The sequence below is a fragment of the Cantharellus anzutake genome (assembly GCF_015039405.1).
Source record: "Cantharellus anzutake strain C23 chromosome Unknown EI90scaffold_9, whole genome shotgun sequence".
In the NCBI taxonomy this organism is placed as follows: Eukaryota; Fungi; Basidiomycota; class Agaricomycetes; order Cantharellales; family Hydnaceae; genus Cantharellus; species Cantharellus anzutake.
In genome coordinates this window covers 408,085-422,898 of record NW_024066959.1, presented here as the reverse complement: position 1 = coordinate 422,898, position 14,814 = coordinate 408,085, and the positions used below count along the sequence as shown (strand labels likewise).

Genomic DNA, 14,814 nt, shown 5'->3' with positions numbered 1-14,814 from the left:
TTTTAGTTAGTTGTTACATTACTTACTCTGTACTCTTCTGTACTATAGCTCCCGCTTTAGGTTAGTACTAAACGTAGTAATTCAGTTCTTCATTTACGGAGACTGAGCTCCCGCTTTAGCCCTCCTATTAGATATCGGAGCAGATGGGGATAGGGTAGGAGAAGGACAGAAGGAGAGGAGTGATGTGAGGAGTGAGGAGGAGTGATTGTTGGAATATCAACGCTCATCGACAACAGCCGAGCTGCAGCGTGGATTGGGGAGTTTTTATTTTAACTTAATATCGTCGTGACTAACAACGACTATACCTTTTTGTTTCAGAGTCGCGGTACCACGCGCTCCCAATTTACTTTGTCTTATATCGCCAGTTGTCACTGACAATCGCTTTAAGCGATATTGGCTCCAGTCGTATAAGTTACGCTGGACGCCGTAATTTTTCTCCCTCCCTCAGTTCTCTATTTCGAGACTGAGGTGATACCATTTCTTTCCTATCTGTGTTTGCGCATAACTCATTGTATTTTCATGTTATAGTTACACGCGATATGTAAAAATCTTAATACTAGTTCTCTATTTCGAGACTGAGTTACGCGCGATAGCTCCTATTTCATTAGTGATGTCCGGTCCGAAGGTGGGTATTGGAGCGGATGGGGGGTAGGGTAGGACTCCGGAGGTGGTGAAGTGGACAGTCCAGGAGTTGGATTGGGATCAGGTATGTACGGATATGACAGGAAGGAAAGAAAGAAAGAGGAGCCTTTACAACTACTCCGAGGTATATATATGTAATTTACATATCTTGGCACAAATAAATAAAGAAAGAACAGCATCACTATAATCGGAATTATAGTGAAGTAAAGTTAATCCCTTACACCCTGACAATTGGCAGGGAAGGAGTCAGGGGAATGGAAGGTGATGTCAGATCCAAAGGTGGTGATCAGAATGGATGGGATTAGAGGTGGGACTCCAGAGGTGGTGGGAAGGGTCCGGGAGTCAAGTCGGGATCAGGTATGTCTGGATATGACAGTTGTAATTGATTGGTTAAACTTAATTACTATACAAATCATGTGATACAGAACCCATAAGAGTCTAAAATGGGAAATTCCCATTTCTATAACAGAACCACTGAAGTGGGTTGCCATATTTGGAATGCCGCATTTACAACAGGCCAAAGGTCAAACAAACAATAATAGATAAACAAAAGGTCAGGCAAAGAGCATAGTGTTGGAGATCAACCTCAAAACATGTATTTACATATATTTGTGCTGACAATTCTATTTAGTGGTTCTACTCTCATCTGGTCCGACCCCGGCCCCATTGTGGCCTCATCCCTATGGTTTTCTATACATAGGGCTGCAGCAGCAGTGCTGGACTCGGAGTTGGGCCAGAGTCAGGTGCAGGGATGGTGTAAGGTCGGTTGAGGTTCCGACCTTGGTGTTGACTCCTGCTATCCTCAAGCTGTCAGGAATTAGGCAGTATAGAGCTGTAATTTCGACAGGGGAGGAGAAGAGTGAAAACCTGTTTCACCCTTCCCCGCAATTTATATACATTGTTTACATCGAGAAATAAAGAGTAATAAACAATGAATAAAGAAAGCGTGCACAGCACGCATCACCACACATCCATTCCCTACATCCTCCCCCACTAGAACAAACATTGGGTGTTCGAAAATCGAGAAGGGGGTGGACTTAAACTAAGGCGGATCCTTAGTTCGGTGTCGACGGACATCCTTAAATGGCCTTTGAGGATGTGTATCGGGGGTGGCGAGAATTGGGAATGGAATACATGGCTGCATTGTTTTGCCACCAACAACAGCAGCATATGTAAGAAACGGAAATGTAAAATTTTTTGGTGATTTCCATTTAAAATAAGTGGGGGAAAGGGGATTGGAGAATGGACGGAAGAGGAAATGGATGGCACGGGAGTGATGGGAGCAGAATGACGCTCGGATCGGCGCTTCTTCCGGCCTCGACGACGACGACGTTTCGATGTTGCCGACACATCAGAGGATGGCGTGGACGCGCTGGACGACAGTGGCGCATCAGTCGATGCCGGCGCCGACACGTTGGACGGTGTTGATGACGGGTGCATCGACTTGGGAGGAGGCGGAGGTTGATGTGGATGTTGAGTCGCAGCCGGCGATGCAACAGCATCAGCGCACGCAGCAGTGCGGCTCGAATCATCGTTGGAGGCCGCACAATCAACTGGATGTTGATGTGCCGAAGGCGTCTCCAAGTTAACATGTCCGGGATTGGACGTTGACGCGACATTGGATGTGGGTTTGGTGAAAAACCCAAGTGGGCAGGGGGATAGAGGTTGTTGGGACATGGAGAGTGTCGAGGGACCTAGGGATTCTGTGGGTAGGGATTTGATGTACCTTTCGCGAGCAAGCGCATACAAGCGCGGCATCGGAGTCGCAACCCACTTGGCATGAACGGAATCCAGCCACTCGAACGTCTCATGACATGACCCAAAGCCAACACCCTTATCCTCGTAACTCCACAGAGCTTGTCGCCGCGCAAACCAAATAATGGCATCAACATACTCGCTGGCAGAGATCAACCATCGCTGGTGATCATCTGCAGCAACCGCGGATTTGAGACCGCTGGCGAGCACGTCTATTTCACTTATAGTCTTATTCTCCACTTCTCTGCGTCTGGGTTTGTCCCAGTACTGAGCCAAGTCTCGCAGCAGAATTCCATTCGAATCGAGATCGCGTCCATCAAGCCAATACATGGCGAGTATAAGTCGCGCACACGCGTGTGAGAATGCGGGATCGAAAAACGCGTGTAAGGAACGCAAGTGAGCGTCTGGAATGCCGCCAACACGTGAATAACGCGCGAGGAGTGTGCTGGCGTGAATGTTTCAGCGTGTGTTGCCAGAAAGCGTGTGTGGACGTGGGAAGCGTGCGAGGAAGACCCAGAAATCCTGAGTGTGAGCCTAGGGAGCCGTGGACACAAAAGAAGTAAGCGAAGTCGATGCAAGCGCGCGTTTTCTAGAACGGCCAAATCAACACAGGCGCGCGTCTGAGAGTCGCGCACGTGTGGATTGCACGTGGGAAAGGTTCCAAAGAAGTCTGGAGAGAGGCGCGCGAGTTGTGCGCGAGAATATACCAAAAGAAGTATAAGCGCGCGTACTCGAAGCGCGCGCGGGTGATTTAAACGTGGGAATTTAAGCCTATTATGCCTAAAAAAGTGTAAGGTCGGTTGAGGTTCCGACCTTGGTGTTGACTCCTGCTATCCTCAAGCTGTCAGGAATTAGGCAGTATAGAGCTGTAATTTCGACAGGGGAGGAGAAGAGTGAAAACCTGTTTCACCCTTCCCCGCAATTTATATACATTGTTTACATCGAGAAATAAAGAGTAATAAACAATGAATAAAGAAAGCGTGCACAGCACGCATCACCACACATCCATTCCCTACAGATGGGCACCGGAGTGACTTCAGAACCAGCCTGTTGTTATGTAGCTCTCAACGGGAACACAACCAACTTATCATTGTAACCGCACGGCGGTATAAGTTAAGATAATAACAGATATCAGACATAAGTAATAAAAGAATGAGATACGCGAAAGCGCTACATGTGGAACGCAATCAACAGTGAAACACGAAACACATGGTGAAAGGGTATCATATCGCATAGCCGATATGGGCATGATATGCGTACCGGTGCCTCACCATGTCTTGCTCAAACAACACAGCCAATGGCAGTTCAACTAGTGGGGTATAAAGATCATCACTAACCACAATGATTTCCCACAGAATTCCTGGGGTGTTTGAAGGAATGAAGAGTCGGATCCGATTGACTATGCCGTGTGCCAGCCTCGAGGAGTAGTCTTATATAAGGGACGTTCACGGCTGGAAAACTCTGCCAAAACTATGCCAAAACTCGAACTCACAAGTGGCTCAAAAGTCGGGTGTGTTTTGAAAAGTGTGCCACAAGAGGGTGTTTTGGTGTTGCGGCTCCGAGGCCGCAAGACGGTGAAAGCCACAACTGTCTCTTTTCACAACTCGGTCTAAAGTGTCTTAATTCCGTCCTGTATTCATCTGTTTGTCTCTGATGTAACTGTACAGTCCCTCTTTTCCTATTCAACACTCCCACTCAGGCTGCCTCAGTCACACCGGCAACATCGTTGCCTACTACACTCATTACTACAACTAATTACAGCACTGTACGCTCATTTCCTTTGTGACCAACTACAGGTAGGGGTGCCGTGGTTCTCAGAGAACCGGTTCGAACCGGGACCGAACCGAGAACCGAACCATGCTGGAACCGAACCGTGGTTCGGTTTTGACCCAGTTCTCTGATGGTTCGGTTTTGGTTCTCTAAGTTAGGGGGAAAATGTGAACCGGTTCTGAACCGAACCGAACCATAGAACCGTAGGAATGTTGTCATGCTCCAAACCTTACTAGTATCTTATGTCACACAAATGAAAAATGAGAGCGTGCACATCATTGTGAGTCGCGCCATTCATCTCCCAGAGTGTTGATTGTCACAGACTATTACCAGTTTCTTGAGTATCATTCCATATATGCAACCCGGTCTGCTGCCTTCAATACAACTGGAAAAAACCAGGGCGAGGGTGTATATGCGCTGCCAGTTGCCACTTCAGCTGATGAAGTTTCTGGTCTCTCTCGCCGTCTTGCAGCCAGCCAAGCTTGACGGGCTCAGGAAGTATCAAGCGATGATCCTTGTGGGGAACTTGAATGCTATCTCAACGACCCACTTGAACTGCCTGGAAAGGACATCCTCGACTTTTGGATGGTGAGCGGCACCAGTATTTTGTCTCAACTATGCTTTAACTTCGAACTTATCTATACTAATTTTCAGAAAAAAGGCGCTACATATCCTGTCTTAGCCTCCATCGCCCGAGATCTGCTCTCGGTCCCAGCATCCTCTATTCCATGTGAAAGGGCATTTTCTGCCGCTAAACACAGTGACACTGACAGTCGGAACCGTCTCACTCCCGAGCATCTCGGGGCTATTCAAATCGCGAAGGCCAATATGCAGCGTAACTACTTCAAGGAGAGGGAGGCAAGGAAGGCATTAGACGCAGCAAAGGTCCGAGAGTGGCAGGGTTATGACGCAAATCTCATGATAGAACGCGCAGAGCGGGTGGGCCTCATTATGGACACTTAGAATGTTCTGCCGAAAATATAATATTTCATTGAAATTATCACATTTAACAAAGTTGGTTCGAACCGTTCCAGAACCGAACCGAACCGCAAGAGAACCAAATAATGGTTCGGTTCGGTTCACATACTGGTTCGGTTCTGGTTCGGCATTATCATCAAATTTCGAACCAGTTCCGGTTCCAGTTCTCAAAAAATCGCTCCAGAACCGAACCAAACCGAACCGTGGCACCCCTAACTACAGGACCAAAGGGGCCTGCTGCTGCGGATCCAGAACTCGTGCCACTTCCAAAGCGCCCAAGTTGTTCATCAAAGCTACCAAGCTGAACCACCCCAGCCCATCATGTTCAGTGGCTTGAGAATCCCTGTTGGACTGACCGTCTGGTATCATGCCTGCTTAAGAATCCAAACATGTGGTTGAAACCACGCGGCGACTCTATTCAAGCTGCAAGGCTGAAGGGCAATCCACTCTCCATGCCTAACATCTTATTCTGTCCCAGGTGCCTAATGGTGAGAAAAGAGAGCATGAATTCTATCTTGAACCAATACACTACAGCTATATACATGTGTAGTAGATAGGAAGTGCCAAACATGGCACATTGACCATGCGTGATTTTTTTGCAGGCCCGGGACCTCAGCATGACTGGATTCGGAGTCAGCTAAGTAGTGTGAAGATGTAGCTTGAGTACCAGAAGCTTGGCTCGAAGTGGAAGCGCTGGAGGAACTGGAAGTAGAATCGGAGAGCTGCTGCTATCAGCCTAAGAGGTGTTGGGTCATCGTCAGACTCGGGGTTGCTGAGAGACAGGAGGTCAGGCTGGTCAGGTGTCTCTGCCCATAACAAGAGATGACGCCGCTAGTGGCTAGTCTGGAGGTGAGTAACATGCTTCAGCGCAGCCCGGATTAAGCGCTCGCTCGCGTTCATGGAGTGATGGCATGGAACTGTGCAGTCATTACATAATACATCTACATGGCTCCAAGGCCGGCGGACTTAAGGGGTGATTCACTGAACCTGTTGTGACAGTGTTTTGGACTTGTTGCTGTGAACGCCCTTTCACCATGCTCAAAACTTACACAAAAGACTCTGAAAACTGTCACACAACGGTGGTGAGTTTTGGCACTCTTGTGACTTAGTTTTGGCCGAGTTGTGAGCCCCGTGAACGTCCCTATAGCATAGGGCCGGTCAGCTATGCGTGTTGTGCACATCAGGGATTTCTACTTTATTGGAGATCAAGATCAAGCGCGAAACCATTTATTTGTATTGCACTTTGAATTTGAGCGGTCCATACGAATCCCGACGACCTTATCTGGCTCCCCGACAATTACTCCCACCACCGAGCGTCGGTAAAATGATGGCTTTTCGCCGGCCACATGCCGAAAGTAGGTACATTAGGAGTGCTGATCGCCGTGATCATAGTTTGAACGCCCGACCTGCTTCTCCGACTGATGGCGAATTATCAAACGACTCCCCAACAAGAACCATACTATCGCTTCCGGGTTCTGCAAAGCTGGTCCGTAGAGGTGTCACGGAGGCTTTAGCATGATGTACGGCCCATGCATCCGTTCCGTAAGGTAAGGAGCTAATCGGCGGATCTACAAGTGGGGACATTTGAGGCGAGAATTTGAATGCGAGGTCCGGTGCCGAGACAACTTGGTTCTGTTCTTGTGAAGATGAAGAATTCTTCGCAACAACCCTTGCGTCGGGACCCGCCGGCATGGTGCTTGTCTCCGAGTCTTGGGGCTGGAACAACTGTTCGAGTTGCACACGGTGTGTTTGGAGACAGGAGACCTGAATGAAGGTCAAACTGAAAAGAGTTTGTCTTGGTTGGACGCACTGATGTATAGGAATTTCTCCATATTCGTGTCCATGCAACCTCCATCCCACCTTCCCGAAGGATTTCTGGCACTAGGGGTATATTTACATTATACAGGTCTACCTCTCCGTTCCTTAGACCCGATGGATCCTTCCCCCACTGATTCCACAACTTCCCAATGATCTTCAGAGAAAGTTCATGTGACGGTTGAACATAGTCCGTAGGGAAATGACGCGTAAAAACCCCATATGAGAGCGCTATGCTCCGAATGAGGGACAGGGAGGACGACATGGCTGCTCCTACAGTTCCTGAAGACAGAACAAATGCCGAAGATGTGTTCCGTCCAAAATTTGGGCCAGAAATGACAAGGTCTATTTCTCCTGGAAATATGTTATGTATGGCAATATTGGCGCATGTTGCTGGAGTCTATTTTGCACCAAATAATAAATGGATTAGCCACCATCACCCTGCTTCACTGGGCTAGAATTATTTCGTACAGCGTCTAAAAGGATCCATTCTCCTAGTTCGCCCTCTTTCAATGGCCTCGACGCGTCAGAAACCTCGGATCGTGCGTCTGAATGCAAAATTACTGAGATGAGACCGAGGGTACACAAAGCAGGCAAGCCATACCTCCTCTGTGACGTGGATAGTAATACCTTCCATAGATCTTCTCTTTGATATGATACGCTTTCCCTGTACAAATCTCAGCATCGAACCTTTGTTGACCTGAAAACTAGCCAAACGCGGACTCACCGATCCATGATTTCTGCGAGCTGGGCAACACAACCTTCACGTCATATCCTTACACGCCATTCATGACGAATATGAACCGTACGTCCGGATAAAAGCGTACATCGGAGGCGCCTTACCTTGTTTAACGAGTTCCAAGTAAAACCCTAAGGGGGAATCTCAACAGGATTTAGCGCCGAGCCTCGTGTGCATAAATATACGAATAGACCTAATATAAATGGCGAGTCCCGGGATGGAGGACCGTCATCGTTCGTCAACAGGACACGAATAGGGGCCATCGTTCTCTTCACCAGGTTCAGGCGCTGAGAAATCGGAGTTGGAACACAAGTTGACTTAAATGAGAGTCGCAGTGCGATCTTCCGGAAATGGCGGAGACTAAATATGGAAATTGTGCACTCGGAGGCTCACACCTGATCCCGCGAGCGAGACGCATTAATATTCTTATTTAAGTCCAATGCATAAAAATGAGAGGCCAATACAGTGCGAAGAATGGATTAGGGTTAATGGACCAGAGCATGAGGCCAATGCGAATGCACCTCCCCAACTATCTTGGAGAGATATCACTGGTGTTACTCCTCCCCCACCCAGCGTTCTGCAATGTCCCCAAGGCGCGGTAAGTGGTATCTGACCAAACCCCCTTGACCAATGTTACCTGTGTTGGCGTCATGGAATGCGCGAGCCCTGGATGGGAGAGCAGTTCGAACATGCGAAAAAGAAAATGCCGTAGGTGACTTACGCCAATGCCAGCAGACACACAGCTAACCATACATACAGTATGATCATCAGCCATCGCGGAAATATGAAATGCAGGATAAACTGAAGTATCAAAACTCCAGTTGAAAATATCCCAGATTGATATGCTGCCCACGGAGAAGGACGTGTTAACAAGTATAGACAATATAGCAGCAGGACAACTTGCCGTGAAATCGAACAAAATCGTTTTTGGTCTCTAGTATAAGCAATGCAAGGGCTAAATCGCTGGGATGAGTTCACCTCCCTCACCGTATTGTAATTCTGCCTACACACCGGAAATCGGCCCCAACAAATAGGCAACAGCTGCTTCGAAGTCAACTCGCCATCCAAATCTCGTCTCCCATTCGTTTATCCCGCTAGGTCCGTGCTCCTCATCCCCTCCGCCACCATAAGAGTCTCCAAAGGTCGGTATCCCACCTGCTTGGTATGACGATTCCCCCATTCTTGAGCCATGAGATGGAAACCAGTTTGCCCGAGATGAAGAGGCAACCATTGGACGGTCGGGTGGTGGTGTGTACTGTACTTCTCGAGCAAAGGAAGCAGACATATCTCGGTTGTTTGGCATTGCAAGTGCAAGTGGGAGGGAATATGAGGAGTGTTAATCAGATGCGCGTCGAGCCACAAGCGACGCCCGCAGTTGAAGGTATATTAAATCTCAGCGATGACGCGGGTGACCCCGAGGTCACGCGTTTCTAGACATTTCTAAATTAAGAAGTATTGCTCGACTTGTCGTCACAGCAAAGTCTTTCACCCCACGACCTTATGCTAGGATGATACTGTCCCCCACGTCCTTTCGTTTCAGGGATGAACAGAGAGTGATGTGAAGTCATATTTGGCTGGCAATTGGTGATTCACCCTAAAAGCATGGTACATATGACGTGGGCTAGGCTGGTACCGGCCCCACGCCCAGCTTTCGGAGGCCGATCTGGCCTATATACTACTGGGACCTGAGCCAAGGAGAAATAGGTTTTGGTCGATGCGAGAGCATCGGACAATTTTTAACCAGAGCCGCTCCCGCCCCGGGCCGCGGCCCGTCCGCATAATTTCGTAACTGAACTCCCTTGTTGCTCTGCAAAAGCAATGAACCATAGCCTCGCTCTATATCCATGTAAGGGGCTTGCGCCTCCATCAAAATTGGCAAATTTGGACCCTGACGCTAGGCGACTTACCCAAATAAGGATATCTATCCCTCACGATCTTGCCAACTTTTGGGACCCTGGCGATGAAATCGAAACCTGCAGATTTTTTCGAAAGCGGCTGCCATGCAACACTAATGCTGCTGTCTAGACAGGACTCAGTCTCTAGCAGTCCAAGTAATGGCCTACTCCCATTGCACTGAGAGGTCTGTTGGCGCCTGGAGATTTTGTTTGACGGAAATGCCCAAGTATGTGAGATCAACTGGGTTTCCTTCTCGGTGAGAAGAAAGCGACAGCATGGTCACCCTAAATCGGGTTCCAAATAACGGCAGAAACCCTAACATCGCTGTCTCCAAACGAGTTGCACCCTCCATGCAAGATCAATGGCAGTAGTTCCGTATTATAAAACACACATGATAAGGACAAAAGCTACGATATCGTATGGACGGAGTGTGGAGGCAACATGAGTGATCGACAAACTCGTTTATCCATAGAACCGAACGCCTCGTTTCCCTGCTGCTGTAAATACAACTGGTGAACGGGCTTGTCAACACTAAGGCTCTAAGGGGGGACGCACATGTTTCCATCTCGTTGTCGAAATCCAAGGGTTGAGACTGGTATTCGACTTGCTGCGAATCAAAATTCGTTTCTTGTTCTTCGGCGTCGCTGCCTTGAGGATGCTCTAGCATCAGCAGAATGCGTATTTAGGTGTAGGGGATCCGAGACTCACATCTGGACTCATCCAGAAAAACATGTCCACTCTTCCCCAGTACTTCATAAAATCCAGAAGCAGCCACCCGCCTGAGTGTCCTCTCCGGGTCAACGACATGGTCCTCCCATCCATTCGATTCAACAACTGTCAATCTAGTGTTTGAGCGCGAGCATGTGAATGTGATGGTCCTCGCGCCCTTGAATTTTCCATCCGGCCCATTGTGCAAGATCGTGAAAGGGTTCCTGAAGTTGTATGTGATCATAGGCCGAGGAGTAGGACTGATTGGATAGATATCGTCGGGATATACTTCATCCATGATCCAATCTTCAAAGTCGCGAGAGTAGGGGTCCCTCATAGTGTCAATGGAAAACAGGCGGATACCGCTCAAGACCGTGTGTTATATACCCAGAGGGGAGATGTTGGTTGTGTTGAAGTACGAAGGTTGTGGCCGCGTGGGAACGCATTCATATTCTTGATCAGTGAGTTCGATGGCATTCTCGCGCCTTTGTGGCCACTGGTGCAGTTTCTTGCTTTGGGCGATGCAACAACTTATGTTAGGGGAGGCAGTGCGGGCCGGCTCCACCCAAATGAATTGATTCGCAAGTGTCCTGACAACTCCTTACATAATGCAATGCCTGTTGGTTCGAGTGCTCGAACGAAGAGATGGCATGAACATAATTATCATTCTGGTTTCTGGGCCAGACTTACAACCTACGGTAAAAATAAAACTGACTACCTAAATAATGCAATGAACGAGTTTCATTGGAAAGGTGACTAAAGGTCACCGTTGTGTTGCTCGTCGCGACACAAACTCCCGAGAACAAAGGAAGAGGAAGTCCATGAGGCTACTCATGGCAAATCATCGAGATAAAGGGCCTGTCGTCAACGCTCCTATGAGACGCTGTTGAAGACACAGGCCGTAACCACTGCGCTTCTTCCTTGAGTAGCGCCCTTGAGGGATCCCTTCCTCTTCGTCAGGAATTGAATTCACTCAACCTCTGAATCTATGTTCGTCTCGTCTTCCTGCTCTAAAGCTTGAGCATCTGTTTTACGTAGGGAGTTAGTTATTCACATCATTCGACGAAGAGAATGCTCACACAAGTTGTCATCGAGGAGGGCTTCTACATCGCCTTCGCCGCCCATGCCATTATACAGCAGAATAATAGCCCATTGGATGATTCTTCCAGGGTGCATGACACCCGTCCAATTCCAGCTCTGCGGTACCGCAAGGGTTACAGTTCGCCTTGACCTGATGCAGTAGTATGTTATGGATGGATGGCCTGCCAGGCGTGCGTCGGAGCCGTTTTGCCTGGTGTGGTGACCAAAGTACCGCGTAGTGGGCCCCGTATTGAGGGGTAGCGGGACTCCGATGTGTTCGTCACCCTCGTTCAACACGCTTTCAGCAAATCTCGCTTGGGTCTCTTCATTCGGTCCCCCTACAGCGATTTCATCGTGCTCTCCCCCCCGTGTGATGTCTTCGAACATGTCTAGGGAATCTCCGTCATCGAGGGAATGATTAGACATACTGTCAACTTCGGCTTCTTGAGTGGATGGGGGCAGCATGTATCCCGCTGAGAGGGCTTTACCATAAACACATGGGCGAGTCATATGTATCGCGTGGAATAATTCCTAAAACTCAGTTCAACTTACCAAGGTCTGCAGTCAGAACTTGGCTGGCACGGCCGTGCTCCCCCAGGGAGCGAAACGTATGCACAGCGATCAGCTTTATGGCATATGCTGGGTTAATCCTGACATCTCGAGAATACCAGCTAGAATCGACTTCGTAAAGTGTCACAACACGTCTACGGTACCATATGGAAATGGACCGTTCGCTGTGAAATCGCCCCATCGAGCCGTTATGAACGATAGTAAGCAGTGGTGACAGTGGTGACACTGTAGATTGGTGCGAAACCCCAAAATCCGCAGAGAAGGGGTGCACCTCTGCGGCCCGGACTTCCCCAAGTAAATAGCCTTCGAAGTCGTCATCAAGGAGGCTCATAACCGAAGAGGGCGTGAGGTAACTTTGCTGTCAGGAGGGCGATCTCGCAGCCCCTTTTATCCTCTGTCAGAGTGTCACCTCTGCGTCCCTTCTGCTGAGCTTCGGAGTTTGAATCGGAAATTAAGCATCAGATTCTAGTACCTCAAAAAGATCCTATTTCCTGCTTCAGGGGTCCAATAACACTTTTTCTGTGCTATGCCAATACAACGGCAACCCTCTTTTTGAACGATGACTTGCCATGATTGTCCCTCGCCTAGTCGTATTCGCAATATCTATCGTAACGGTTACACCCTCACCCGTAGCCTGTCCGCAGTTTTCCAAACGGGGGCCGAAACGAGCCGGTCAGTTCTTTGTCATATACGAGGAAGGAGTTGAGGGGTGGTTACATCAGGTTGGCAACAGCAAACTGCACACCAGAATAACCTTTTTGGATTCACCCATCATTCAGATGTTGTATCTTGTCTTCGTTCTGGACAAGTAAGATGTTCGTGAAGCCAAAAAATAAGGAGCGCTTGATGCTCAGGAGTTGCTGAAATACCACATTTTGCGGCCACCTAATGTCTCACATTGAATAGTCGTTCGGCTCACGGAGACCCAAATTTTACCGGACTGCACAGCGGCCCGTCTAGTTTGTAAAGAGGGGCAGTCCGTGCTTAGAATAGAGGTGGCATCGTTTGTGATTCGCGTCTCTTCACATGAGCTCCACAATTGGTGCATGGATGTGAAATTGAATGTGAAACGGGGGCAGAACTCTTGATATTAGGATAACTATTCTAGCAGTATAAACGTTACAAAGTAGAGGAAAGAGGAAGTGTCAATTATTCGGGCTACAGTCACGAAGTTCGGTAGTCTTCGCCAATCTGACTTATAAGCAGTAAACTAATCTCATCGGACGATCTGACCATCGTCGACATAGGACCTATGGTGTGATTCACATAACTGGAACAACAGAATGAGTTTCGGAGCCCACCTGTTGGGTTAACGAAGTTGCATAAATGAACATCTAAGGCTCCGAGCCTGTGTGAGATGCCGTAATAGCTGGAGCTTAGAGAGTGCGTGACGGTGGGGGGCGATTAGCCGATAGTGCTGGAAGTGAAGCGGACTGTTTTCTTCCCTCGTACTGTGCACTGTGTATATAACTGAGACACCACATACAAAAAACAGCCACCTACGAGTACTATTATCATCTTCGTCTTGAGCGTCTTCATTGTCGTTGTTTGGCTCTTCCAAGTGATGGCGAGCAAGTTGCTCATCGACGGCATCGTCGGGGCCAATTTCGAGATCCTGATCCTGATCATCCTCGCCAAACATCGATACAACTCTGGAAGAAGATTCGGACCAAGAAGGCTCGACTGCTTGGGAAGAGAAGGTGAGAGCAGAAATTTCGGCCTGCCGACCTTCAAGAAACTGTTAAGATGGAAGTGCGATGGCCATGTTAAGGTACGCACATATCTCCTCTGTCAGCTGAACGTTTGAGGTCGTGGTAGCTGCAGCATCCGCAGAGAGGAGGCCGCGGAATGCGGCATCAGCTGCGTGCTTAATTATGTCCGAAGGAAACACTTCCCCTCCTGGGTAGTGCTCCCAACTGGACTCCCATCCATCAGCCCCCGAGATGCGTACCTCTCGATGGGATCTGACACAGCGAAAAATGATGGTGTTGCCTTTTCCGTCGATGTTTCCCTCGTATTTGATACAGTGCCATCCAAGCTCACGGGTGGGACGAGAGTCACCTGGAATAGGGTAGACATAATCATCTTCCACATCCTGGATGAACTGAGAGAAGTCTCTCATATAGCCATCTGCGAGATAAAGTTGGGAGGCCTGGGGTGTTTGCATTCTCGGGGGAGTTTGGAGGAAAGACGTCAGGGCTGCATTAGCAGGCTTTATATACTGGTAAGAAATGAATTCCGATCTCACCGCCATTTATTAGTGCTTAGGGTTACAATTAGGGGCATTCGGATCGCGCATTTGCAGTCATTTATGATAATAGCGGCACCCAGGGAAAACCCCGAATTACTAGCTGGGCAAAGGGAAACAGCCATATGTTCCGGCAAGAAAAGCTCCCTGAAGGCTGGGCATCTCTACTGAAGATAATCGTCGTGATTCCAAGGACCAAAGTAGATTCAATATGATACACAGCATTAAGATGAACCCAACCAGTGCTTCATTCTGCAGTGTGCAAAGCCTCGAGCTAACCGACGTAGCACGTGCATGAACCGCTACCGGTCATACTGATGAGATGACAACCTCAAACCCTGGGCAGTTCTGAAGGCAACGAGGCACAACCTCAAAAACCACAGACACAGCAGACCCCACCGCCTCCAAGTGGAGCGCATGCTGGTTTCGAATGGTGGAAAAAAATCTTACAAGGCACTGCGAAAGGGGGGCTCTTCGCCGACAGGCGCGCAGGGTCAAAGGAGAAGCAATTCGCATTGGTGGGTGAATCCAACGTGAATCGTCGATTCAATCTGCGAAAGCGCCTCGTGATGGGAACAACTCGATGTCACGTTACTACCACACAAGGACGCGT

At 48.7% G+C, this 14,814-nt stretch overlaps 6 protein-coding genes across 6 annotated transcripts; all 6 read right to left on the bottom strand.

The window, feature by feature from the left end:
• Positions 1-1,635: 1,635 nt before the first annotated feature.
• Positions 1,636-2,727, bottom strand: EI90DRAFT_3118835 (uncharacterized protein; the record flags this gene model as incomplete). The annotated part of the gene is made up of 1 exon (XM_039063146.1): positions 1,636-2,727. One exon carries the CDS (start codon positions 2,725-2,727, stop codon positions 1,636-1,638), a length of 1,092 nt encoding a protein of 363 aa, XP_038919870.1.
• A 3,804-nt stretch (positions 2,728-6,531) lies between these two features.
• EI90DRAFT_2910232 (sure-like protein) lies at positions 6,532-7,962 on the bottom strand (the record flags this gene model as incomplete). The annotated part of the gene is made up of 6 exons (XM_039054391.1): positions 6,532-6,870; positions 6,956-7,360; positions 7,432-7,523; positions 7,577-7,627; positions 7,688-7,721; positions 7,849-7,962. 6 exons carry the CDS (start codon positions 7,960-7,962, stop codon positions 6,532-6,534), a joined length of 1,035 nt encoding a protein of 344 aa, XP_038919869.1.
• Positions 7,963-8,253: 291 nt separating this feature from the next.
• Positions 8,254-9,002, bottom strand: EI90DRAFT_3144467 (uncharacterized protein; the record flags this gene model as incomplete). Its single annotated transcript, XM_039065148.1, has 4 exons — positions 8,254-8,365; positions 8,421-8,544; positions 8,604-8,654; positions 8,711-9,002. 4 exons carry the CDS (start codon positions 9,000-9,002, stop codon positions 8,254-8,256), a joined length of 579 nt encoding a protein of 192 aa, XP_038919868.1.
• Positions 9,003-9,738: 736 nt separating this feature from the next.
• On the bottom strand, positions 9,739-10,864 carry EI90DRAFT_3152097 (uncharacterized protein). Its single transcript, XM_039065774.1, has 4 exons — positions 10,833-10,864; positions 10,304-10,803; positions 10,151-10,243; positions 9,739-10,092 (listed from the first exon to the last, which is right to left on the bottom strand). The coding sequence occupies exons 2-4, from the start codon at positions 10,638-10,640 to the stop codon at positions 10,058-10,060; spliced, it is 465 nt and encodes a 154-aa protein (XP_038919867.1). The 5' UTR covers positions 10,641-10,803; positions 10,833-10,864; the 3' UTR covers positions 9,739-10,057.
• Positions 10,865-11,272: 408 nt separating this feature from the next.
• Positions 11,273-12,284, bottom strand: EI90DRAFT_3152096 (uncharacterized protein; the record flags this gene model as incomplete). The annotated part of the gene is made up of 3 exons (XM_039065773.1): positions 11,273-11,328; positions 11,383-11,865; positions 11,936-12,284. The coding sequence occupies 3 exons, from the start codon at positions 12,282-12,284 to the stop codon at positions 11,273-11,275; spliced, it is 888 nt and encodes a 295-aa protein (XP_038919866.1).
• Positions 12,285-13,006: 722 nt separating this feature from the next.
• EI90DRAFT_3042823 (uncharacterized protein) lies at positions 13,007-14,295 on the bottom strand (the record flags this gene model as incomplete). Its single annotated transcript, XM_039059207.1, has 3 exons — positions 14,202-14,295; positions 13,733-14,105; positions 13,007-13,681 (listed from the first exon to the last, which is right to left on the bottom strand). Coding segments are annotated over exons 1-3 (731 nt in total), but the record flags the coding sequence as incomplete, so codon positions are not given.
• Positions 14,296-14,814: the final 519 nt, after the last annotated feature.

What these genes read in the sequence shown, in the direction of transcription:
- EI90DRAFT_3152097 (XM_039065774.1), bottom strand. Translation starts at nt 10,640, where the DNA reads ATGAGGGACCCCTACTCTCGCGACTTTGAAGATTGGATCATGGATGAA. An exon ending in TTTTCTGGATGAGTCCAGAT is followed by an intron (nt 10,244 to 10,303) that starts GTGAGTCTCGGA and finishes AGCATCCTCAAG; the next exon opens with GCAGCGACGCCGAAGAACAA. An exon ending in CGACAACGAGATGGAAACAT is followed by an intron (nt 10,093 to 10,150) that starts GTGCGTCCCCCC and finishes TTGTATTTACAG; the next exon opens with CAGCAGGGAAACGAGGCGTT.